The sequence below is a fragment of the Equus caballus genome, chromosome 29, assembly GCF_041296265.1.
Source record: "Equus caballus isolate H_3958 breed thoroughbred chromosome 29, TB-T2T, whole genome shotgun sequence".
Lineage (NCBI taxonomy): Eukaryota > Metazoa > Chordata > Mammalia > Perissodactyla > Equidae > Equus > Equus caballus.
Window position 1 is genome coordinate 33912239 of NC_091712.1, and position 25510 is coordinate 33937748.

Sequence of the window (25510 nt, forward strand, 5' to 3'; positions counted from 1 at the left end):
TACAGGACACCTACCACACCCACTTGACCATTTTTAGAAAGGTGTGACTAAAGGGTGCACAGTGTTCAGCCTTTTGGCTTGTCAATCACCTACTCTCTCATGTAATTCTTCCACTGGCTGCCATGACACTCTTGTTAGCTTTGATAGCCCTCTTCTATTCTTCCTGTTTCTACTCTGAATCCTTTTTCAGTCATTTTCCTCTTCCAACTTCTGATTTTCCGTCTCTGTACTTACTCTCAGAAAGTCCATCTATCACGATTGAGACTACCAGTCCAGCTCTCTCACTTGTGTTCTGCGAAATCGTTTATGAATTTAACCAAGTTGATCTCTCCACCTTCTGAATTCCTATAGCAGGTAGAGGCATGGGACATTTAACATTTATTTTTTTTCTTTGCTTATCTTGTCTCCCAAGAGATGAAATTTTTGAGGGTGGGGATCATGTTTTTAACTGTTTGCTTATATCTTGAGTGCTCCTTCCAATTCTGACATTGTATAACTCAATGACTCATATCTCCTACTGAACACAGTAGAACAGGACTTCGTTTTGCTTTATTGAAAATCAATCTATCGTATATTCATCTAGTGGGAAGTAGCAGGCATTTATTTATTCAATTAATATTTATTGAGTACTTACTATATGCCAGCACTGCTAAGTGCTTTGGGATACAGCAGTGAAGAAGTCAGACATGGTGCCTACTTGTAGGAGCTTACAGTCTAAGCAAATAGATAGAAGTTAAACAAATAATCATACGAATAATTAATTATAATTGTAAAAGTGCCATGAAGGGCAAGTATAGGATGTACAAAAGCAGATAACTGGGGGAAATGTTATCTAGGCTGGAAGATTATGGAAACTGAAACCTTCAAATGAAGTCGGAGTTAGGCAAGCAAGAAGAGGTGTCAAGGATAAACAACTCCAAAATCAAGTTCTCACAAGCTCCTTGTCTTATCCCACTGCCTAGTAAAGGAGGGAGCATATTTTTAAAGATTTGATTTTTCCTTTTTCTCCCCAAGCTCCCTGGTACATAGTTGTATATTTTTTAGATGTGGGTCCTTCTAGTTGTGGCATGTGGACGCCACCTCAGCATGGCTTGATGAGCGGTGCCATATCTGTGCCCAGGATCTGAACTGGCAAAACCCTGGGCCGCCGCAGCAGAATGCATGAACTTAACCACTCGGCCATGAGGCTGGCCCCAAAAGCACCATCTTTTTAAAAAAATTTTCTTGAGAAAGATTAGCCCTGAGCTAACGTCTGCTGCCAATCCTCCTTTTTTTAAAAGTTTTTTTTTTTTTGCTGAGGAAGACTGGCCCTGAGCTAACACCCATGCCCATCTTCCTCTACTTTATATGTGGGACGCCTGCCACCGTATGGCTTGACAAGTGGTACATAGGTGCGCACCCAGGATCCGAACCAGGAACCTGGGCCACCAAAGCGGAGCATGTGAACTTAACTGCTGCACCACCTGGCCAGCCCCTAAAGTACCACCTTTTTTGAGCATCTTCTCTACTTGTCTCGTGGTCTTGCTTTCACTTCGCTTCCCCTTTCATCATTTCATCATAGTCATAACAACTATAATGTCAACATATTGTCTTTAAAAAGTCCTGTAAATGTGGCTCTTTTGGAAAAAGTCCTCAAGATATGGGATCTGCTCCCTTCCTTGCTTTGCTTCTCGAGCAACTGAGTGGATGTTGAGCTCATTGACTGAGATGAGGAACAGTGGAACGTGGCAAGGAAAGTTTATTTGGGACATTTGAGTTATATCTGTGATATTAAGTAGATCTGTCAACTAGGCAGTTGGAGACACCTGCCTGGAGTTCAGAAGAAAGGCAGAGGATGGAAAAATAAATTTGACAGTTTTCAATGTATAGGTGTTATCAAGATCTTGGGTATGAATCCTTGTAATCCTAGGGAGCTCAAAGTTTAAAGATTGAGATGAGAAGGAGTTCCCAGCAAACGAAACTGAGATAAAGATAGAAAATTTTGAGGAAACAGGGTTTTTGGAGGGAGACATCTGGGTTCAGATTTTATCTTTGCTAATTATTAATTATGTGACACATAGCTAACAGTGGTCACATCTCACATTGGATCACATCTCAGTTTCTACCTGTGTAATGGAGATAGTTATGCCTATCTTAGAGAAAGCTAGCACAGGGTCATGGCTAGGTCACTTCTCATCTCAACTACCTGACACTTACCACCTGGGATCGTGGGTAGGTTCCCTAATTTCTCTGTCCCTCATTTTTCCCATTAGCAAAATGGACTTAATAATACCTAGCACATTGGGTTATTGGAGGATTAAATCATTAATGCACGTAAAAAGTGTAGGATGATATCTGACGCATAGTAAAGAATGAACGGTAGCTGCTATCATCATTGAGCTGTTTTAAAATAAAGGGAACAGATGTAAAGGACTTACCACGTAGTAAGTACCCAAAAGATGATAGCTACTGTTGTTAGCTTATTATTATAATTATTAATCTGCTGTCGAATGTTGGGTATGAAAAGATTAATTCAAAGTAGTATCCCTGTTTAGATGAGTCCTTCAATAAGTCGGGAGAAAGGAGGTGAAACACAATGAAATGGCTATCTCTACAGCTTCCACGGGGAAAATTTAGGGACGTACAATGTATACATTATCATGTCTGCAGTGCGGAACCTTCCCGAAGAAAAATAAGCTAGAAAGAGCACCCATTCCTTATCTTTAGCAGCTGATACAAGAAGTGAAGTGACGTCAGACTCTCTGGATAATGACTCTTTTTCCAGCTATATTTCTCAGTGTGACAATATCATTCTAGGTTATGAAGGCAACCACTTTTCACTTGGATTCTTAAAACTTGGAAGCTGTGACAAGGTGTGTTGCCAAAAATCAAATTACAATAATGAAGTTAGGGATCATAAAGTCTAATCTACTCATTTTGAAAATGGAGGCATCTGAGTCACAGACAGGTTACAAATGACTTGCCCTAGTTTCGCTGTGTTACACAGATAGCAGCCGAGCTCTCAGACCAGACACCAGGTCTTTGATTTGAGCTATCCTGGGTACAGATTTAGCAAGACACTGTTCTGACCCAGGCAGACATTCTTGGTTTATTATGCATATCGGCCGATCTTGTTAGAACTAGATTATAAAATCATGTCTTTTCTTATTCGATATTCTGAGTGTGTAAAAGGGGATATTTGTGTTATCATGTGTGTGGTATTCAGTTGTAATATGTGGGGGAAACATCCTAGATTGGGAGGAAATATTACATAAGAGCAGGAACTTTGGAATCAGACAGTCCTGAGTGGAGATTCTATTTAGTAGCTATGTCATCCTGGGCACATCATTTAACTACCCTATTCTCCCCATCTATATAAACAAGGAAAACAGTATCTACCAAACAGTCATTGGGTGAATTAATGCCTGACACACACCAAGAAAGAAGCATCTGTTTATTTCTCTCCTTCATCCATTCAACTACTCAGTGTTAGAAACTTGAATTAGCTTTAATGGAAATCACAAAAAGGGATATGGAATCCTATATTTGGACTGTTAAGAATTGGTGTATTGCTTGGTAAATAAAAATGAAACTCCAGTCTATGATTGTTTCCTTTAAAATATTGTGTTCTTTTCACTCTAGTTTAATCCCACATTCCTGCATCAGTACACAGGTTTGTCTCCCTCTTCCAAGAAAGCTTTTGTAGAGGAGGAAAAGTTTTCCTCTACCCTCTTAGGTTCTTTTCCTAAGGTGTGTGAATTAAACTGACAAATTTTATTGATGTTTTTAATTTTACATGCGCTGGGGCTACACAGAAAGGAAGTGGAAAGTCAAAGAAACAGAGTCAGAAGTTTATATACCATTTTAACAAAGGGTAATAAATTACAGAGAAGTGACTAGATGAAAGAAAAAGGGGTTTGGGTTTCTAGGGGCAGTAAATTGTGGCAAGGTAAATATATAGGCAAACTAATGGAACATAAGAGTTATTTTAGTAAGGTTTGTGCAGACTCATCTGGTGTTGACTTCCCATCTTCATGGATAAATCTCCCAGAGAGGGAATTTATGGCAGTCCTCATTTCTCAGAAGCTTCTGCTTTTAGTCAGGTAAACAGAACTCCAGGTAGGTTTCTTTCTGCATTTGTTGATTCTCAATTGCCTTCAGTCCAAAATAATCTATATGCTAAAGTAGCATATTTTGGGGTGGCATATTCTTTTCCTTTTCTTTCTTTGGTGAGGAAGATTGGCCCTGAGCTAACGTCTGTTGCCAATCCTCCTCTTTTTGCTTGAGGAAGATTGTCACTGAGCTAACATCTGTGCCAATCTTCCTCTATTTTGTATGTGGGACGCCACCACAGCATGGTTTGATGAGCAATGTGTAGGTCCACACCCAGGATCCCAGCCCACGAACCCCGGGCCACCAAAGTGGAATGTGTGAACTTAACCACTCTGCCATTGGGCTGGCTCCTGGGGTGGCATATTCTAATCCCCTTCACATTCATTCACTTATTAGGTCCTTCTATCAAAATGTTATTAAGTGCCTTCTATGGCCCCAGGACACAAAGATTAATAAGCTACAAATCATAGCTTCAAGGAGCTCACAGTCTTAATGGGAAAACAAATATAAACAAATTATTTCAGCATAATGAATGTTATAATAGAGATGTTCAGAGGCTGCTATGGGAACCCAGGTATTGAAGCCTAATTTGACATATGTGGGGAGGTGGTGATAAAGAATGACTTCCCAAGGAATAATGCTTGAGCTACTAGTCTGGAAACGTTCATGGGAGAAAGGGCCTTCTAGGCAAAGGCATAATATGTGCACTAAGGGAAGAGGACGTCCAGTACATGCAGGTTATTTATTAAGGCTAGAGCTTAGACCTGTGGGAAGGAGCAGGAAATGAGACTAGCTATATAGGCAAGAGCTATATAATATTAAGGGCTCTTGCTAAGGACTCTAAATTTTACCCTGTAAGTCAGTGGCTTCCAAAGTGGGTTGGCACAAAGGAGTATGAAAGATGATCCATTAAGGCAAAAATATTAGAACTTCTATTTTTGTTTTTTCTTATCTTTTCTATTTTGAGGTGTGTGCTATAATGTATACAATTGTGTAGTATTACGTAGCACACAGTTTATATCTAAGCAAATATACACGGATGGGGAGTGTATGCCCTCCTTTCCTCCCCACAGAATTATACGATCAAAGAAGTTTGGAGACTATTGCCATTGAGGGTTTTTTCCAAGGGGAGGTGAAGGATTAGATTTCTGTTTGAAACAATACTCTCTAAGGTCAGTAGGGAGCAAAATTAGAAGCAATTAGGGAGGATAACCCAGAGGTGGCTTCCAATAGTGTGGGTTTGTGTTGATGTGAGCCTGAACTAAGGCTGTGGCAGTGGAGATACAAAGGAGGACCCAGTCAAGATCTTTTTAAAACATACCAATTGCATTTTGATAAGGAATGATGAGTGGGGACTTTGGAACTATTGGGGAGGAAAAACTTTTCCTCTACCCTCTTATGTTCTTTTTTATTTTTCTCACTTTTTTTTTTTTTTTTTTTTTTGTGGAAGATTAGCCCTGAGCTAACATCTGCCTCCAATCCTCCTCTTTTTTGCTGAGCAAGACTGGTCCTGAGGTAACATCCGTGCCCATCTTCCTTTACTTTATAGTGGGATGCCTGCCATAGCATGGCTTCATAAACAGTGTGTAGGTCTGTGCCCAAGATCTGAACTGGTGAACCCTGGGCCACCAAAGCAGAGTGCATGAACTTAATCGCTATGCTGCCGGGCCGGCTCCTAGCCTCTTATGTTCTTTATTTGGGAGTGTGTGAATTAAACTAACAAAAGACATCAACAGGAGAAAAGGTATACAAACTTTATTAATATTTACACGCATAGGAGTTCACAGAAAAGAAACACAAAGAAGCAGTTAAAACTCAGGGGCTTAGATACCATTTTAGCAAAGGAAAGGGAGCTTGGGTTTCAAGGAATGACAAATCGTGGGAAGTGACTAGGAAATATAAGGGGGAACTGATGGAAGATAAGGGTTCTTCTAGCAAGGTCTGTTTATACAAACCCAGCTGGGTGTTGACTCTCCATCTCTGGTGATAGGATCAGTCTCCTCTTCTTGATATGGGGGTGGATGGCTTCACAAACGGAAATTCATGCCCTGCTTTTAGGCAGATAAGGGAAGTTCTAGAGGACTCTTCCTGTAGCTGTTGATTCTCAATTGTCTTCAGCTCAAAATAATCCTCATGACGAAGTGGTGTATTTTGGTGTACCCTGATCCCCTTTAGCATCATTCACTGAAAAAATAAAAATAGAAAAAGAAGTAGATGGGATTGGAGACCAATATTAAGTTCAGATTTGAACATTTTAGGTTTGAAATATATGTGGAATATATCATCACAGACGTCACACAGCCAAGACTTAGAAATATAGGTCAGGAAGTAAAGAATTAAGGCCAGTTAGATGACATAGGGTTAGCTTTCTCATCAGGTATGCATTAGTTCCCCCAAAGAATCTTGAGTATGGTTATTCTGCTGGACAGATCAAAGCAAGAGCAGAATTAGAGACGATATTTACAAACCTCTGTCATTATTGGTTACAATAGCTAAGAACCCTCTTCCTTTTTTCTTTTTTTTTTGTTTTACTGAGGTATAATTGACAAATAAAATTGTAAGATATTTAAAGTGTACATTGCAGTGATTTGACTTTTCCCTTTTCTTTTTAATCTTTAAAGTTCATTGTCCTGGCAGGCTTCATAATCCTGGGGTAAGACATGTCAGGTGCACTGGTTTCTCATCGGTGTTAAGGCAAAGACAGGGCTGTTTAAGCACTATTTATGCAAGTTGCAAAGCCATTTAGACGATTGTGTTTACTGTTGCAAAAATGATTTAGTAATAGCTGAGGCTTATGGAGTATATACTATGAACACTGTGCTGATTTTATTTGACTTACCTCATTTACTATTCACAAAACTCTACGAAAAGGTACTATTATTATCACAATTTTTAAGAACAAAAAGATGTGAAGTTCAAAAAGCTAGGAAAGGTTACAACTAGAATTTGACTTTATATAGTCTAACTTTAGAGATGTGTGTTTCTTGCTTTCCACTGTGACTTCCAAACCATTTCTCTTCCAACCTCTTTCAAAAGCCTTGGCTCCTTTGGACTCATTTCTTCTGTCTGTACCACCAGCTCCTGCAGCTCTCCAGAAACCACCTTCTGATGTCCTAGTCAGTCCACTTTAATTCACTGAAGTGTTGGTTCTTTTGTCACTGTTTTCTTTGCAGCCTCCACCGTTGTCAATCCGTTAACCCCATCCACACTCACACATACGCAGCATTTCCTTTAACTTCCCTCCACACCCAGCTTCAATTCCACCATCTTTCATTAGGACAAAGAGAAATAGGAACAATAGGATATATTGCAGTATATGAGGAAGCCATCTGGTGTACAACTAATTCAAGCTGACTTTGCTTTTCCAAAAGGGCCTCATGTGGCCATTGAGTATGCATTGTTTATACGATTTAAACATTTCCTATGGCAAGAACAAATGCCCTTAAGATAAAGATGCAACTTCCATCCACACTGGCATTTCCTTAAGGATAAGCATCTTTCCCTAGGCTAGGAACTGATTGCTGCACCCACCTGTGACCACCCAGCTCACCTGGGATCACCCAGCTAGAGACAACAGACCAGCCACCCTGCTGTGTCCACCGAGACAGCAAACCTACGACCTGCTGTGTCCATCAACTGCTGTGCCGACAGAGCAGTCTCATGACTATTGTAAAAGGGACATTTCAATCACATGTGAAACATCCTCTTTGAGGGTATATAACCACTCTGGACATCTCACTTCCTTGGTGTCCTTCCTTCCTTGGGGAAGGCAGGCCCCAGGCTATGGTCCTCATATTTTGGCTCAGAATAAACTCATCCAAATTTTCATTTATGGATTATTTTCATTGACAATTATAATCATTCTCTTGCAAACACCCATAATTCCCTTACTCTTCTCTCTCTGTCATTACTCTTGTGGGAAAAAGAAAAAGTCACTCCCTGATAAAACCTAACTGTTCATTTCTTCTGGAGAAATTGGCATATGTAGGCTGGATGGCTTTACTTAAAATCCATGACCACAAACCCCAGGTAGCTTTCCAGCACGACCTGGCAATCCTCACTACGCATCTCCTTTGCTTTCACACTCTTCAAGGCGTCTGTCTCTTCCCTATTTTCTCTTTTTTCAAACCTCCCACACTCTCTCCCTTGCCTCACGCTTAGCTGATGACTTTGCCTCCAATTTCATTGAGAAAATAGGAACAATCAAAGAGGAAGTGCCTCATAGTTGTCCCTTGAAATCTACAAGCCTATCTGTACATGCAGCCATTTTTGTCTTCCCTCTTAATAGCATGGAGAACTGCCCTCGCTTCTATCAAAGACACTCTCACCCTTGTACTTGAGATTCTGTTCCTTCCACTACCACAAGGAGTTTGCTCCTCCGTCATCTTTTTTCCTCCTTCCTGCATCATTAAGATTTCCCTCTCTTATTGGATCATTCCCATTAGTATACATTCTTTCCATCTCTCATTAAAAAATACAAAAAAGATATAAAAGTGAAAGACACGAAAAAACAAAATACTCTCTGACCTCACTTCTCCTAGAGTTACATTTTCCTGCTGCTCTTTACAATAAAATTTCTCAAATACCTGTCTTCACTTTTTCCATCTCCAACTTAGTCTTGAACTATTCCAATCTGTCCCCTCTCCTTCACTGAACTGCCTTCTACAAAGTCAACGCCGATCCCTCTGGTGTCCATTCAATGAGCACTTCTCTGTCCTCATATTATTTGTTCTCTCAGTAACACGTGAGGTAGTTAACTATTTTTCTTTCTTAAAGTACCTCTTTTCTTGGCTTTCACGACACTACATTCTCCAAGTTTTCCCCTTCCTCACTCAGTCTCGTTTTTAGAGACCTAATCTCTATACTTGGAAGTTTCTCAGGGCTTCGTCCTGGACCCTCTTCTCTTATTATTACATTTTCTTTGGTCATCTCATCCTTTCCTATGGCTTTAAATACTAGCTGTATCGATAAAGCTCAAATTTTCATCTCTAGGCCAGAACTCTCCTCTGAGTTCCCATCACCCATTTGATATCTGTAGTTGGATAACTAGGACCTTCTAATTCTTCAGGTTTTAATTCGAATCTTGCATTATTAAAGAAGGCTTTCCTGACCACTCTACAGTAGCCACACTCTTCTCTCTCTCCAGGTACATTTCCCTGTTTATTTCCTTTGTAGCATTCATTCTAATCATTTAACTTTTTTTATTTGCTTATTTGCTATCTACCTCCTGCATTGGACTATAATCTCATTTATTGGACTTTCAGTATTTTCTATGCTCTTTTCTAAGCATTCTATAAGTCTTACGATCTAATTTGTTTTTTTGACTACCCATGTTTAGTAAAAGCCAAAAAAAAAAAAAAAAAGAGTAGCCTTACTTTGCTTCACTTCTAGTTTGTGAAATTAATAGAAGCCAGTGTTAGCAAACTGATTTTCAATCTTTCAGTTCCATGACAAATTTCAATATGGTTTGGTAACTAGTATTATTACGTTTCATATGCTCAATATTTACATTTGTTTAAATGCACTCTCAACACTTAGATTTGTTATTGAATGGATACATCTCAGCACATTCATTTTAGAAACTGTTAAGTAGAGAGACAGAAGTAAAGTTGTTTGAAAAATTCCCAGCAGAGATAAACCATGAAGAGATGAGTGCCTAAAGAAACACGTAGCTTTCACTAGCTTAAATTAGTTAAACTAGACACGAGCTTCTAAAAGACAGAGCTGGATTTGTTCCAGGTACAGCACACACCCAGCAGAGCACCATGTAGTTCACTTTACATGAGGCCTGTTGTTTTAAACTCAGGGTTTGTCCTGCCCTGTAATTATAATCTTTCCTTTGCCTTTGCTTTCTTCTGTAAAGCAGCATTATAACAAGGTTTTAAGTAGAAAAACAGTATGACGTAAATATACATATATGGCAGGTTTTTTCCCCACATAGTATAGTTCTGGCAAAAAGAATAATGAACATTTTTGAGAATTTTCTCAAATAATGACACATCTAGACAAACCCTTAATGTAATTTCTGAAAATAGTGAAATTTGTATTATTATCAGCATGTAAAAATGATGGCTTCTTCAGAGCAATGTGTTTCTTCCAGTTAGAGATTGCAATGAGAGCCTCACATCAGAAGGCTTTTGGTGGCTGGCTTGACATTGATACCGGCTGAACACAAGGTTGACACAAGGGAAGCCATATTGTAGAAAAGAGACCATGTTGTAACTGAATGACCTCTGCCTAACTAACCCAGCTGGATAAGCACCCTCCAGGAGATCTAACTGCTCCTTAGATTTTATGATTTCTGCTTGTGCATGTACCTCTCAGCTATAAGACGATAACATTGTTCTTTTGAGTTCCTTAGGAATGTGATGACCCTGGACAGAGAGTTTACGCTGATAGCCATCAGCAATGAAAACTGAAAGATCTGGTGTGGCGACTCCTGGGTCAACATTCCTAACCCCTCCCCTATATCCCACTGGCTTATATAACTGCTTCAAGATTCTATGCCCTCCTTAAGATGGTTCTTTTGGATGTTAGTCGGCCATCTTCCCCTTTGCTAGCAAGCTGTAATAAAACGCCCTTTCTTGGGCCAGCCCCGTGGCACAGTGGTTAAGTTTGCACATTCCGCTCCTCAGGGGCCCAGGGTTTGCTGGTTTGGATCCTGGGTGTGGACATGGCACCACTTGGCAAAAGCCATGCTGTGGCAGGCATCCCACGTATAAAGTAGAAGAAGATGGGCACGGATGTTAGCTCAGGGCCAGTCTTCCTTAGCAAAAACAGGAGGATTGACAGTAGTTGGCTCAGTGCTAATCGTCCTCAAAAAAAAAAAAATGCCCTTTCTTTGCCACCATCTTGCCCCTTGACCACTGGCTTTTGTCTTGTAGCTTGCAGAACGTGCCAGTTGCGTGGTAACAACATCCTTCTCTAGAAAGAAAAGAATTGGCAGCATTTTCAGTCTAGGTAAAAGCGTGCACAAAGGAAGTGGATATAGCAGAAAGAACTTGGGGTTTTGAAGTGACTTAAGTATAATACTAGATAAGACACTTACTAGTTCTGTGATCTTGAGTAAATTATTTAATCTTTCTGTGACTCAGTTTCTATAAGATGGGGATCATAATACTTACCTACAGGATAATTGTGATTAATTAAAACAACAAATGTAAAAAAGCAAATGCTCAATAAAAATGTCCTCCTTTCTTTTGATCCCTGTACTCACATGATTTCCTCTTAACACCTGATGAAAAGCAAAGATTGAGTTAGTTTAAGGTAAGAAGGACTTATTTATCAACAGCACAGGTAAATCTTCTTAAGGCAGTCAGATAAAATGTGAACAAGAAAACTTTAAAGAGAAACGTGGTGGCTATTACCAGAACAGTGTTTGGGGACAGTTCTCTTATAATGGTTCATCAATGGTACACAACAGGGGTATCTGTCTTTCTCTTTTACAACCTTCTTTTACAACAAATGACTGACCTATTGGTAATGGGTTTTTTTTCCTCCTAAGACTAGTCCTGAACTAGCATCTGTTGCCAATCCCCTTCTTTTTTTTTTTTTTTTCCGAGGAAGATTACCCCTGAGTTAACGTCTGTGCCCATCTTCCTCTATTTTATATGTGGGACACCTGTCACAGCATGGCTTGCTGAGTGGTGTGTAGGTCAGTGCCTGGGGTTCCAAACTGGTGAAACCCGGGCTGCCAAAGTGGAGGGAACTTAACCACTGTGCCACTTAACACTGTGTGTAGAGGCTGGCTCCCCTCTTCTTTCTTCTTTTGCTTGAGAAAGTATAGCCCTGAGCTAACATCTGTGACAATCTTCCTCTACTTTATACGTGGGCTGCTGCCACAGAATGGCTGGCCAGTGGTGTGTATCCGCACCTGGGAACGGAACCCATGAACCCACACGTCAAAGCCACGGGGCTGACCCCTATTGGCAGTGTTTTGAAAAAAAAAAAAAAATTAAACAGCATCAACAGTCAGTTTGGGAGGGTCACTTGCCTGCTAAGAATAAACGGGAAGTAAAACAGCAGAGGCAAACGCGCAAAAGCTGAATAAAAGGGAACCTGACGCTCGCCTCAAGGATCCAAGGTTGGCAGCAGCTCATTTTGCGGGTTTGGATATCGGCTGGGGCGCAGCATGTCAAGCAAGAGTCAAGACCAGTTTTGCACCTTTGTTCCTTTGGCTTCTGACCAGCCAAAGCTGACCGACCTGTACGAACACCCAGTCAGATCATGTTGGCAGCCCCTAGCACTGTTTGATAAAAATCGGAAGCCAGATGCACAAATTCAGCAATTTAAGAGGGAATAAGTCGCGTGGATAAGCTGATGCCCATTTTTAAAAGTCGACTTGGTTTCGCATTCGGAAGAAAGGACAAGACTGGCCAATTTTTCAAACGGGTGATTTCATTCAATAGCCCAGGGAGATCATTTCATTGTACTTTTTAAAATTTGCTTGCTAGAACATGGTACTTTCTACGATCCGTATGGGAAAAGCCTTGATTCTTCTTCACTCTGGGATGTTCTGATGTCGAACATCTAAAACTGCTTCTGGAAATTCCCCCACGGGGACTTTCCCAGTCTTTCTAGGCCACTCTTAAATCTAGACCCATTCCTAACCAACTTCTACCTTTTTCACCAGCCATATTCTCGTAGCCTCTCCAGTTTCCAATTCCCTAAATCTTCAACCTCACCTCTAGAATTAGCCCAATCAAACTTTCCCTTCTTAGACCTCTTCCTTACGTTCGCTCCAGGAAACTCCCATGAGAGTCACGTGGCCAAACTTGTCCTTAATGGCGCTCCGTAATTCTCCTACTGTTCCACCGCCCTTCCCTACCTCCTGTTAGCTCCGCCCCGCCCCATTCTCGCTTTCCCCCTCGGCCCCCGCCCCCACCCCGCCCGCCCGCCTCCGAAGCGCCTGCGCCTGCGCATCTCCAATTCAGGCGCTTTCCCTTTCCTGGCGACCAATCCACTTCCTGCCTTCGGTCCTCGGAACACTCCTCCTCTCTGCTGGGGCCCTGGCTTGAGGGGCTGGTTGTGGCTGCCCTACTATTTGCCTGTCTGAAAAATTCTCTCCTCTCATCGACTGAGCAATTTGAACCAGCCACTAAGTGTACGGCGCCTACCTGAACCTTCTCTAGCGACCGCTACCCCAGAGCTAAGCTCGGGGCATCGATATGCCAGGGGGCGGGCGACCCGGACTGTTCTCGATCTGGCAATCGCGCGGACAGCTTCTTCCTTTCCACCTCCCTCCGCCCCGCCCCCACTCGCTGCCCGGCCGCGCTGGTGAGTGGCGGGCGGGCGGGCCGGCGGGCGGAGGGAGGAGGGGGAGCTGAGGGAAGGCGGGCCCTCGGCTGCGAGTCGGTGGGGGGAGGGGAGGGGAGAGCCCGAGCGCTGGAGTTGGTGCTGGGAAACCCGGGGCTAATGTTGACAACAGGCTCGAGGTGAGTCCCGAGGAACCTCCTTCCCCTCCGCTCCAACGATCCGGAGGAAGCGGGGCCGGGGGGCACCGCCTGGACTCCTACTCCCTGGGGAACCCGAGAGGCGACTCCGCACCCCAGCGCTCCGGGGGCGGCGAGCAGGAGACGGACCGCGGGTCCGGCGTCGTCCTCCTCAGACCCCTCTCCCAGAGGCTCCGCTGAACGTGCCCCGGCCCGGGGCCGACATGAGGGGCGGGAGAGGGAGCGCCTGCCCCCCATGCCCGGGCTGGGCCTCGGGGCTGGAGGCGGGGAGCCCGCCGTGGCGGGGCGAAGGGGTTTGGGGGTGTGGAGGGGAGAGAGGGGAGGTGGGGAAAGCGTTCGGGGAGGCGGGAGGGAAGCGAGGGCGAGGAAGAGGGGAGGGTGCGTGTGTGGGAGGATGTGGAGTCGGAAGACCAGCCGGAGACGCTGGGTCTCCGGGGGTGAGGGAGAGTGGGGTGAGAAGTTAGGGTCGGGGCAGGGATGGTCCGCGACGGTGACCGTGGGTCCCCTGAGGAAGGGGAGTTGTGGCGGGGAAGCATGTTAGGTACAGGAATGTGGAGCCAGAGCAGGGGTTTGTGGGAGCTGTGTGTATAGGGGAAGGGGTTTTGGTGTATTTGGGAATGGTGGGCATAGATTATTCGGGTTACTTCCTTTTGATCATATAGGGTTTTGATCATGAGAATCATATGGTCGACTCTTCACTTTACCTTCATCCCAGAGCTCCTAGTGCTCTCTTGTTAGTACTGTTGAGCTAAGATGATCACGGAGTGTTTGGTCTCCAGGTTGGCAAAGCAGAGCCAACTTACAGGCTTGGGGTTACCACTGGACCGGACCATCAGCTCTCTTGCTCTTTTAGGACTTACATGTAGGGATGCATCAGACCAAAGGAAAACCATCACACACCCTTCTCATTTATCGTAATTTTTAGGTGTTTATAAGGATTGTACGACTCATCAAGAAAACCATTTTTGAACTTTCGTGAAATTTGTAAAATTTTGAATGAGTCTTTTATACTAAGGATGTCCTGTAAAGTTAGACTGGGAGATAGTGCTCCTGTGCGGGTCTGCCCTTAGAACCTTTTGAATAACAGACTTAAAAGGTAAAACAGCATTCTCTTACTCTCGAGTACTTTCAGAGCCGTCTGATTGTGATTTCCTGCATAGTCCATATGGTACTTTGCAAAGGACTGTTTTAAAAGGGAAACACCTCCTTTCTCTGCACTCTGTCCCCCCAGTACACTCCACTGGTACCTGTTTTACTAGTAAAGTAGTTTTACTTTCTTTTGGAAGTTGAGTATATTTAGAAAACCAAGTAAAATATACAGCCCAAGAGCCGGGACACTATTTTGGGAGCTAGGAAGGTGGTTTTAATGCATGGCTTCCTTTTAAGGACTGTCTGAATGTAATTGTACTCAGTAAAACAATTTGTAAGAGCTGATCATGTTGCAATTAAAAGATCGCTAATTTTTATTTTGATTATTTTGAGATAGAATCTATTTGAAGTTCCAGTTTTTACTTGAAAATCTTTCTGAAACACTTTAGATAAAATATTTGGCTGTTTTAAAGCATGAATTTATAAGAATGTTAGCATTTCCTTAAATATCATTTAATGCTCAGTTTAATTTTTTTAAGTTGACATAATACAAATGCATAGTGATGTGAATCATGTTGTTTGTATAATTATTCGGCTTTTAAAATCTTAGAGTCAGGTTATATAGTGCGAAAGAGCACTGGACAATGAGTCTTGACCCAACTGCTAAACTAGTTGTGTCATCTTGGGCAGGTCACTCTTGTGGTGCGGCCTCAATGTAAAAGTTGAGAATTGGAGTAGATAAAATCTAGCGGTCCTAACTCTGAAAATCTCTTTTCTTATGGTGAACTTTTCAGTGTTCTGTGTGAAAAAGAATAAACATTTATTGAAAGTCTCATGCTAGCGCCTAAGCTGGAAATTTAAGAGTGCCATAAGAGACGTGGCAGCATTGCCATTTTATTGATGAACGGACTCAGACAAGTTAAGTTTCCCAATTTCCATAGCTAGCAGGTTGCAGAGTTAGGATGCAAACTGAAAGTCTGACTTTAAAGCCCGTATTATTTTCTCATGCCGCATTGCTGCCTTTCATGTACTTTTAGATTTTCGTCATATTTTTTGTTTACTGAAATTTAGTTCCAAATGTACTTTGGGTATGTGTTTGTAATATACGGATCAAATGATTCAAAGGAGATAGCACTACCAAGACTTAAGGGTGTTATTGAGAATCTGTATTATTGTGCTCTGGAGCAGGATCTAATTCGTGGTTGCCTACTACAGTTAGATATGGTAGGCACTTAAAAATTTATTGAATAAATGAATACTGTAGGGAGTTGCAAAAGTTTGGGAGACTCTGTTGAGCTGAGAAATGGTCATCCTTTATGAATTTGTCAGATTCTAAGTGAATTTCTTTATGTTTTAACAACTTAATATCTAATTTTATCTTCATAAATGAGACAATTGTAAATTTTGATGCCATTCTTTTTATTGTCTGAGGATTGTAGTTCCTTCTGTCACTGAAATGTTGCTTGTTGATGCTTCATATCAGAAAATACAAATTCTGTATAATATTATCATTTTTTTGTACGTAATGGCAAATAGCCCTAAATAAGTTTGTATTGTTACGTTGGGAATTATCTTGTCCTGGACATCTTAGCTAGAATTTGTCAGAGCTAAAAACATAAAGTAAAAACTACTTGGCCATTATCAGGGACTCTTTCTACTCTGAGATACATAATTCTGTGATTTGTCCTAGACAGTATGTATGATCAAGTCTGCCAGCTGACAATTTGGTACTCTCAAGGTTTTTACTAACTGGTTCAGAGTGTGGGTTCAGATTCCAGCTCCATCACCAGCTGTGGAGGCCTTGGGCAAGTTACTTGGTCCAGTCTCAGTTTACTCATTTATAAAATAGAGAAGGTAATACCCACCTCATAAAGCTTTTAGTATTAAATGAGATAGTGTATGTAAGATGTTTACTGTGGTACCAATGAATGGTAGCTTTTAGTACTATTCTCTGTTTTGAAAGTTGACTTCGCTTTTAGGGCATGATATTTTCATATTAACGGTGGGTATTTTAGTTGACGCTATATAAGAATTGATAACTACACTTCCCACTTAACATGGTCTTGCCACGTTAATAAGTACTTGTGCTCTTTTATATTTTAATGATTACTTAAACAGGATTAACAGCCTTTTTTTGTTCTGAGTTCCACCAGTGGGGTTAACTAAAGCCTTTGAGTGTCATTGTCAAAATAAATGCCTAGAATGTCCAAGTGGAGAGAATAAGAGAGTAAAAGAGAAAAAGGGGAAGGAAGAGGTGGCTGAGAGAAGGTACAGACTGTGGTATGTGCCTCCAAAACTTAGTTAAAGTGCTTCTGCTGGCCTAGGTTGTGTCTTTCTGTTATAACATTTTATTAGGGTGCTGAAATAAATGCTTTGTGTGTTTATCAAATATTTATTATTGTAAATGTTTTGTTTGCTAACCTAGTTTTTACTGCTGTAATTTAAAACCTCTATTTGAAAATATTTAAGAATACTGTATATATCTTTAGCTTTTAATAAAAAACTAGGAAGTTTAAGTAATTCTATGTTTCTTAAATAGAAAGTGTTTTGATTTTCTCATATACGACTTTCAAATGATTTGGGAGTTAAAACATGAAGCACTGTCCATAAAAGAAATTATATTAGAACACTAGTTCTAAGTAGAGAAATTTATTTTTAGAAAAGAAAAATCCTGAATTTTGCTGGGAAATACATTTTTTGGTTCCAGAGTTTGTTTCCAGTTCACTGTGTAGAGCCTGTGCTATAGACTGGTGCTATCCAGTAGAACTTTCTGGAATGGTGAAAATGTTATATATCTGCACTGTCTCCTGTGGTAGCCACTAGTCACATGTGGAACTGAGTGCTTGAGACATGGATAGTGACTGAAGAACTGAATTTCAAATTCTCTTTAATTTTAATTAATTTACATGTAAATAACCACATATGGTTAGTGCAGTGGTTTTCAACTCATGGTGATTTTCCCCCAGGGGACATTTGGCAATCTCTGGAGTAGTTTTTGGTTGTCACTCCTAGGGAGATACTACTGGCATCTACTGGATAGAAGGGATGCTGCTAAACTTCATACAGATAGCATCCATTCCCCCTGCATCCCCCCAACCAAAGAATTATCTTGCCCAAAATGTCAGTAGTGCCAAACCTGAGAAACCCTGAGCTGGTGACTACTGTACTGGTAGATAGAGAAGAGAATATACAGGTTTCATAATCATCATTATGTTTATTTATAAATTAACTTTTACTGATACTAATGAAGAGATTAAAAGTCTAGTCTAATTTGAGATAGTTGACAGTTTTTGTATTTGCAGATTTGATAAGGTTAGAACAATGAGGTGAAATTTGTGAGTCTTCTATTGCTTATTTTGTCAGTTGATTTATAGGAGGCAAGAGCTCGCTTATGTTCCAACTCAAGTACTTCTGTTGAATATTGTATGAAATAGTAAGAGATCTTAAGGGATGTGAAATGTTGGGGTTACAACTGATTCACAGTGTTCTCAGCTAATGTGCTGATGTATTTAGGATTACATGATAAATCATTTTGGAGTTGATAATGGTTGAATTTGGGTGATGAGTATATGGAGGTTCCTTCTTTTGTGTTCTCTACTTTTGTTTGTGTTTGAATTTTTCCATAATAAAAAGTAAAAAGAAAAGTACTTAGGCATAACTAGTAATGATAGAATGTGGACTGTGACCAATAAATTATTTTATCACAGAAATAGTATTTGTTTTGCGTGCATTTATTTAATCTCTTACAGTTGCCAAGTTGCAGTGGTTTGTTCTGTTTAAAAAAATAGTGTCCCATCACTAAAAAAGTCACTGTATTTACAATACTGACATTCTTTTTTTCTTACAGATTGTCCTGGGTAACATAATGCCAGCTGAGCGTAAAAAGCCAGCAAGTATGGAAGAAAAAGAATCTTTACTAAACAACAAGGAAAAAGACTGCGGTGAAAGGCGGCCAGTGAGCAGCAGGGAGAAACCAAAAGACGAGATCAAGCTTACTGCCAAGAAGGAGGTTATTAAGGTCCCTGAAGATAAAAAGAAGAAACTGGAAGAAGATAAGAGAAAAAAAGAAGACAAGGAACGCAAGAAAAAAGAAGAAGAAAAGGTGAAGGCAGAGGAGGAATTAAAGAAAAAAGAAGAAGAAAAAAAGAAACATGAAGAGGAAGAGAGAAAGAAGCAAGAAGAGCAGGCAAAACGTCAGCAAGAAGAAGAAGCCGCCCAGTTGAAGTAAGAACATTTATTTTAGTTAATGAAGTGAAGGAAGGGGAAGATCGAAATGTTTTGGCAAAACAGTGATTATTTGAAATGAAAACTTCGGAGATGCTGCTCCTTAAGAGTTGGGAGTATCTTAACTTACTTGTTCTGTTAGTTTCACTGCCTAGAGGCATGCTTACAGTGCTTTAATTCTTTAAATTAAATAATAATAACAATCTTTAATGAATATTTTTGAAGTCTAGAGTAATCTGGATTGCTTTCGTTTTTTTAAAAAAGCTTTTTTCATGGTATACTTCATCTTTTTATGTTGAAAATCTTTTATTTTATTTATTTTTTTTTTTTTGAGGAAGATTGGCCCTGAACTAATATCTGCTGCCAGTCTTCCTCTTTTTTTTTTGCTGAGGAAGACTGGCCCTGAGCTAACATCCATGCCCATTTTCCTCTCCTTTATATGTGGGATGCCTGCCACAGCATGGCCTAACAAGCAGTGCATAGGTCTGCACCCGGGATCCGAACGGGCAAACCCCGGGCCACTGAAGCGGAACATGCGAACTTAACCACTGCACCACTGGGCCAGCCCCTAAGTTGAAAATCTTTATTTCTTAATGGCCGCTATTTGTTGAGGTTCTGTTATGTGCCAGGCACTGTACAAAGTATATCAGCAAATATCCTTAAGAAAGTCCTAATGAAGTAAGTTTTATGATCTTCATTTTACAGATTAATAAAACAATGTTTAAAGAGGTTAAGTAACTTGCCTAAGGTCACAGTATACAGTGGAGCTGTTGTGATTTGAACCTGGGTTGGGCTGACTTTAAAACCTTTGTCCTTGAGTACAGTTCCAGAATGTCTCCCATTCTAATCTTTATCCAAATTTACTTTTAACCTTATAAATGGATGCAAGTAATATAACAAACTGGTGAAAAATGAGGTAGACTGCTAAGATGTAACAAAAATGTCAATTGTTGAATAGCGTGAGCTCTTCTCTCAGTATATGTAATTTAAAAAGCTGTTTGCAAACCTGAATTTTCACAGATCTCTAGAGCAGCTCAGCCACCTAGTTTCTTACCAGAGTTCTTCTTTAGTACCTCTATTTTTAATGAGCAACTGGAGCCTTAGGGCTGAAGGCAATAGTAGTGGCCAGTTTTGGAATATATGTTTTTTTAAATTCACAAGAATATTCAATTTCCCTGTAACTTTTGCTCCCTCTCCCTTTCCATACAAAGAGCTTAAAATAAAACAACCAAAAACCCAACCTTTTAAAGTGAACTCTCCCTGCTAATCCTGTGTGTGTGTGCCTGGGAGACTTCCAGGAGACATTCACATGTCTGTGTTCCCAGTAGTGGATGCACAACTCCCTGTTAACATAGTGTGTCTTTTAGTGGGAAATCATGGAATTATAAGGTAGCTCAGGTATGGTTATCTCAGACAGATGAAAGTGGACTTTTTTAGAAATTTGTATTTTTCAAGTTATATATTTTGGTATCTCAGAAACTTTAAAGTCATATTGTCCCTACCTTTAACTTAACTTTTATTAAAGTGCTTTGATCTGATAGTTGTCTTCTGGTTCCTTTCCAGATTTTCTTAATCTCACTTGAATTTTAAGGCTCCAAACCTAGCAAGGTACTTTATTAAAGGTTTGGTTAATGCTGAAGTATAGAAAAATGGTACTTAACATCTCAAAACATTTTTAATACATTCTTTTAAAATGCTTATTCTTTGAAGTATTCTTTGTGGACATTTTTTTTTTCTGTTTGCGCAATGCTTTTACCTGTTTTAGGTTTATATCCTTCCTAAGCATATTATTTTATATTTTTCATCTTAAACCTCATGTGTCTTATCCATTTATTTATTTTTTTAGCTTTTTGAGGTTTAATTGACGAAAGTGTTTTATCCATTTATCTTGCCAACTGGCAGAATGATTTTTAATTGAGTTATTCAGAATCTTCCCTTCTAACGCATTTTGTATTCCCAGTATACTGGTTCTTTTTCTTTTCTTTTCTTTTCTTTTTTTTTTTGCTTTTTTCTCCCCAAATACCCCCAGTACATAGTTGTATATTTTTTAGTTGTGGGTCCTTCTAGTTGTGGCATGTAGGATGCCACCTCAGCATGGCCTGTTGAGCGGGGCCATGTCTGCGCCCAGGATCCGAACCGATGAAACCCTGAGCCACTGAACCGGAGTGCTCGAACTTAACCACTGAGCCACGGGGCTGGCCCCTGGTTCTCATTTTCTTAAATCATTAATAAAATGTCTTTAAAAGTAGTGAAAGAGCCCTTTGCATCTTTGTTCCTCTTGGATGCTGATGCTTACGTGATTACTTTTTCATTGGCTTTCACTCATGGGATTTGTCAATAATGCCCAGTATATCGAGTATTTTATTTACTTGTTTGTTTGTTTTTTCTGTAGAGAGAAAGAGGAATCCTTGCAGCTTCATCAGGAAGCTTGGGAGCGACATCAGTTAAGGAAGGAACTTCGTAGCAAAAACCAAAATGCTCCCGACAGCCGACCAGAGGAAAATTTCTTTAGCCGACTAGATTCAAGTTTGAAGAAAAATACTGCTTTTGTCAAGAAACTAAAAACTATTACGGAACAACAGAGAGACTCCTTGTCCCATGATTTTAATGGCCTAAATTTAAGCAAGTACATTGCAGAAGCTGTAGCTTCTATTGTGGAAGCAAAGCTAAAAATATCTGATGTGAATTGTGCTGTGCACTTATGCTCTCTCTTTCACCAGCGCTATGCTGACTTTGCCCCATCCCTTCTTCAGGTTTGGAAAAAACATTTTGAGGCAAGGAAAGAGGAGAAAACACCTAACATTACCAAGTTAAGAACTGATTTACGTTTCATTGCAGAATTGACAATAGTTGGGATTTTCACTGACAAGGAAGGTCTTTCCTTGATCTATGAACAGCTAAAAAATATTATTAATGCTGATCGGGAATCCCATACTCACGTTTCTGTGGTGATTAGTTTTTGTCGACATTGTGGAGATGATATTGCCGGACTTGCCCCAAGGAAAGTGAAGAGCGCTGCCGAGAAGTTCAATTTGGGTTTTCCTCCTAGTGAGATAATTAGTCCAGAGAAACAACAACCTTTCCAGAATCTTTTAAAAGAATACTTTACGTCTTTGACCAAACACCTGAAAAGGGACCACAGGGAGCTACAGAATACTGAGAGACAAAACAGGTGATTTTCAAATGTTTCTCAGAATTGAGAATTTATTTTGGAGCTCATACTTAAAAATTTTTAAAGTCTTCATGCCACTGAAAGAACTTGTGGAAAAGGGCTCATTGCAGGTGATTTCTTAACATTCCAGGAAAATTTCCAAGTGTAACAGTCTAAGTACTCGTGTTTAAATGTGAGTCTGTGATAGATTTTGTGTCTGATTTTAAAAGAAATCTGGCAAGGATATGGTGCTTTTTACTTTGTAGATGTGTTTTCTTCCTGTGATTTAAAAAAACTCCTTAATGTTGAGGGATAAATTTTCTTTCTCTGTCACTTTACCTTATCTGCTATTATTTTTCTGTGTGTTTTGCTGTTCCCTCTCTATAACAGGTTTGCTTTCATTGTTTTATATTTTAATTTTTTGATGTCCGTCTTATTTGCACTTTTAAGAAAAGTCATTATCAGTGGTGTTTTAGATCAGAAATTTGGAAAATAGTACACCAAATTAGCTGTGAACAAATTTCTTAAATACAACTATGTAAAATGCATTTATAAGATTCTTTCTCCTGGAGACATCCATTTAAAATTCTATAGGAATAATGTCTGTACCTGTGGTAGTTAGTAAAGACACTGGATTTAGGAGTCACCTTTGATTGTTGTAAGATACTGTACATCATAGACTGGTGTGTAGCATCTGCACCTAGGAGGCATCAGTAAACTGGAAGTTGATGAAGTTGGTGGGCATTAGGTCAACTTTTATGGAAGACGGATTTGGAGGAGGCTCAGGGGGTGCAGAAACAGCCTTTGGCTAAGTACTTTGTAGCTGTTTGAAGTGTATGGTTGACAGTCTGAAATTGCTGTTGATCAGGAAATATTTTGGGGGAGTACACTTTTCTATTCCCAGGAGCCTAGAGCTTGCATTCAGGGAGGACTGCCTGGTGATTGACTTAACCAGAAGAGAAGACCGTAATAGTGATGTCAGTGATACAGTTAGGTCAGGATCAAGGGGGATGCAGACTCTGTGGCTAAATCCTGTTGGCTGAGGGTCACCCAGAAGTAAGAATTTAAGACGGCAGTGGTGTTCCTCAATGTTTCTTAAAAAAGGAATCCTTGTTTTCTGTTTTTGAATAGTGAGGACTGTTTTGAACTTTGAAGAGGCAACTTCAGAATGTATTTATAGATCAATAATGAGTAAAAAGGAAAATAGTGGTCCTCTATGAATGATTCCCACATATTTAAGGTTTCTTAATTATGATTTACATGGTGTTTTGTCATTTTCCTAGTCCTTTTCCCATATGTTCTACCTAATACATCACAACTGATTTTGTAAGTATGCTTTGATTACTTTTTATTGACTATTTTAAGGGTTATGTGTGTGTGTTTACTTTTGATTGGCCTCACAGAAGGTTAAAGGGTGGAGAGATTCTGCAATGATTTAATCCAGTCACCCTTCCCATGCAGGAATCCAGTTTATAGATTATCTGACAGATAAGTTATTCTTCCTCTGAAAATCAAAGGAGCTTAGTCCTCGGAGCCTTTCTAATGTTGGACACACCTGTTTACTAGGAATTCAAGCTGAAATTTAATTCCCCATAAAATGGTTCCCTTGGCTTTACTTTTTTCTGGTACAGATGGAATAAAGCTACTCAAAGTGGGGGTCTGTGAACTGTTTACCTGTTTACAATAAATTAAGTATAGACACTGAGACTAATAAGCAGTTAGACATTTTTATAGCAATTTTCCATTGCCATGATATTATTGCTGTATTTCATGAAAGTATCTGCAATGATTGGAAAAAAACTTTTTCTTTTAGCACAGAGAGTTTGAGAAGCGCTGGCATGGAAAGTGTCTCATCTTATACCCATGATAACATCTCAGATATGTGCTGACTGCCAAGGTGTTTCCCTTTCATCTTCTCCAGGCTAAACACCTCCGCTTCCTTCAGTTTGCTCCATGATTTCTAGGCAACTCACTGTCCTTAGGACATTTGTTTTGGATGCTTTCTTTTCCACCGGTGACTTAAAATTCTTTGGGTTTTCATAGCTGCCTTGTCATTCTTTTGACTTTTTGTTAGGCTGATACACACCTAAAGCCTAATTTCTCGACTGAACTGCTCCCAAGCCACTTCTTTACCTTGAACTAGCAAAATAATTTTTTAAACCTAAATACAGACTTATTTGTCTCTTTTAAACTTTGTTTAGATGCTTTGGCATATTATTTTAGCCTAATGATAATTTTGAACAGTGATTACAGGTATATTTATTAATTGTACTTATCTGCTGGTCATATTCAGCTTTGATAAACAGACCTTCTGTTCTTTGATTATTCACGTCACCAATGAAAAATTTTTTTTCTATTTTATTTTTTATTGAGGTTATGATAGTTTACAACCTTGTGAAATTTCAGTTGTACGTTATTATTTGTCAGTCATATTGTAGGTGCACCACTTCATCCTTTGTGCCCACCCCCAACTCCCCCTTGTCTCTGGTAACCACTAATCTGTTCTCTTCGTCCACATGTTTATCTTCCACATATGAGTGGAGTCATACACAGATTGTCTTTCTTTATCTGGCTTATTTCACTTAACATAGTACCCTCAAGGTCCATCCATGTTGTTGTGAATGGGATAATTTTATCCTTTTTTATGGCTGAGTAGTATTCCATTGTGTATATATACATACACACACACACACACACACACACACACACACACACACAATGGAATACTACTCAGCCATAAAAAAGGATAAAATATATACTGTCTTGTTTATTCAATCATCAGTCGACATGCTTTTAGGTTGCTTCCGTGTCTTGGCTGTTGTGAATAATGCTGCAGTGAGTATAGGGGTGCATATGTCTCTTTGAATTGCTGATTTCAAGTTCTTTGGGTAGATACCCAGTAGTGGGATGGCTGGGTCAGATGGTATTTCTGCTTTTACTTTTTTGAGAAATCTCCATACTGTTTTCCATAGTGTCTGCACCAGTTTGCATTCCCACCAGCAGTGTATGAGGATTCCTTTTTCTTCACAACCTCTCCAACATTTGTTATTTTATTTTACCAATGAAAATTTTGAACAGGATATAGTGTTAAGAGCACAGCTTAGTGGCCTTTCCCTAGAAACTTTTACTTGTTTAAATAGAGAAGTATTAACCTATGGTTATTAGAGGAGGTTATTTACTTCATGTAAATTGGCCTTAGTTGTAGGAGTTGTTTTATCATGGGAGACTGTCCACTTAGATGTAATACTTTGGGGGATGTGAGAATCTTAATCACAGTATAGAAGATATTGGCATACAGCTTCATAAATCACTCATGCCTTAGGATAGCTTCAATTTGAGCAGCCTCTGTAGTGAAGATTTAAATACCTGACTGATCAAAGAAGATGTGAGAAATGGATTAGTGTGGAGTGCCTGCTTGGCCTAACGTCAGTCTCCTTACTTCTAAGAGAGTACATTACAGTGTACTGTTAAAATGACCAGTTTCTGAAAGTTCTACCCCACC

General features: G+C 40.0%; 1 protein-coding gene and 1 long non-coding RNA gene across 4 annotated transcripts in view; one reads left to right on the forward strand and one right to left on the reverse strand.

Moving 5' to 3' along the window:
* Positions 1 to 5832: 5832 nt before the first annotated feature.
* LOC111771221 (uncharacterized) lies at positions 5833 to 12916 on the reverse strand. Its single transcript, XR_002804925.2, has 2 exons — positions 12826 to 12916; positions 5833 to 6276 (listed from the first exon to the last, which is right to left on the reverse strand). It is a non-coding gene; the product is annotated as an uncharacterized lncRNA (long non-coding RNA).
* Positions 12917 to 13036: 120 nt separating this feature from the next.
* The window catches only part of UPF2 (UPF2 regulator of nonsense mediated mRNA decay), a 112580-nt gene continuing 100106 nt past the window's right edge, over positions 13037 to 25510 (forward strand). For 2 of the 3 annotated variants that reach the window (XM_023632148.2, XM_001916601.6), the window contains exons 1-3: positions 13378 to 13526; positions 18481 to 18857; positions 21250 to 22029. In XM_023632148.2, the coding sequence (XP_023487916.1) occupies positions 18499 to 18857; positions 21250 to 22029 (1139 nt within the window). In that variant the 5' untranslated portion in view covers positions 13378 to 13526; positions 18481 to 18498. The other variant, XM_070255268.1, reaches the window with a different exon arrangement.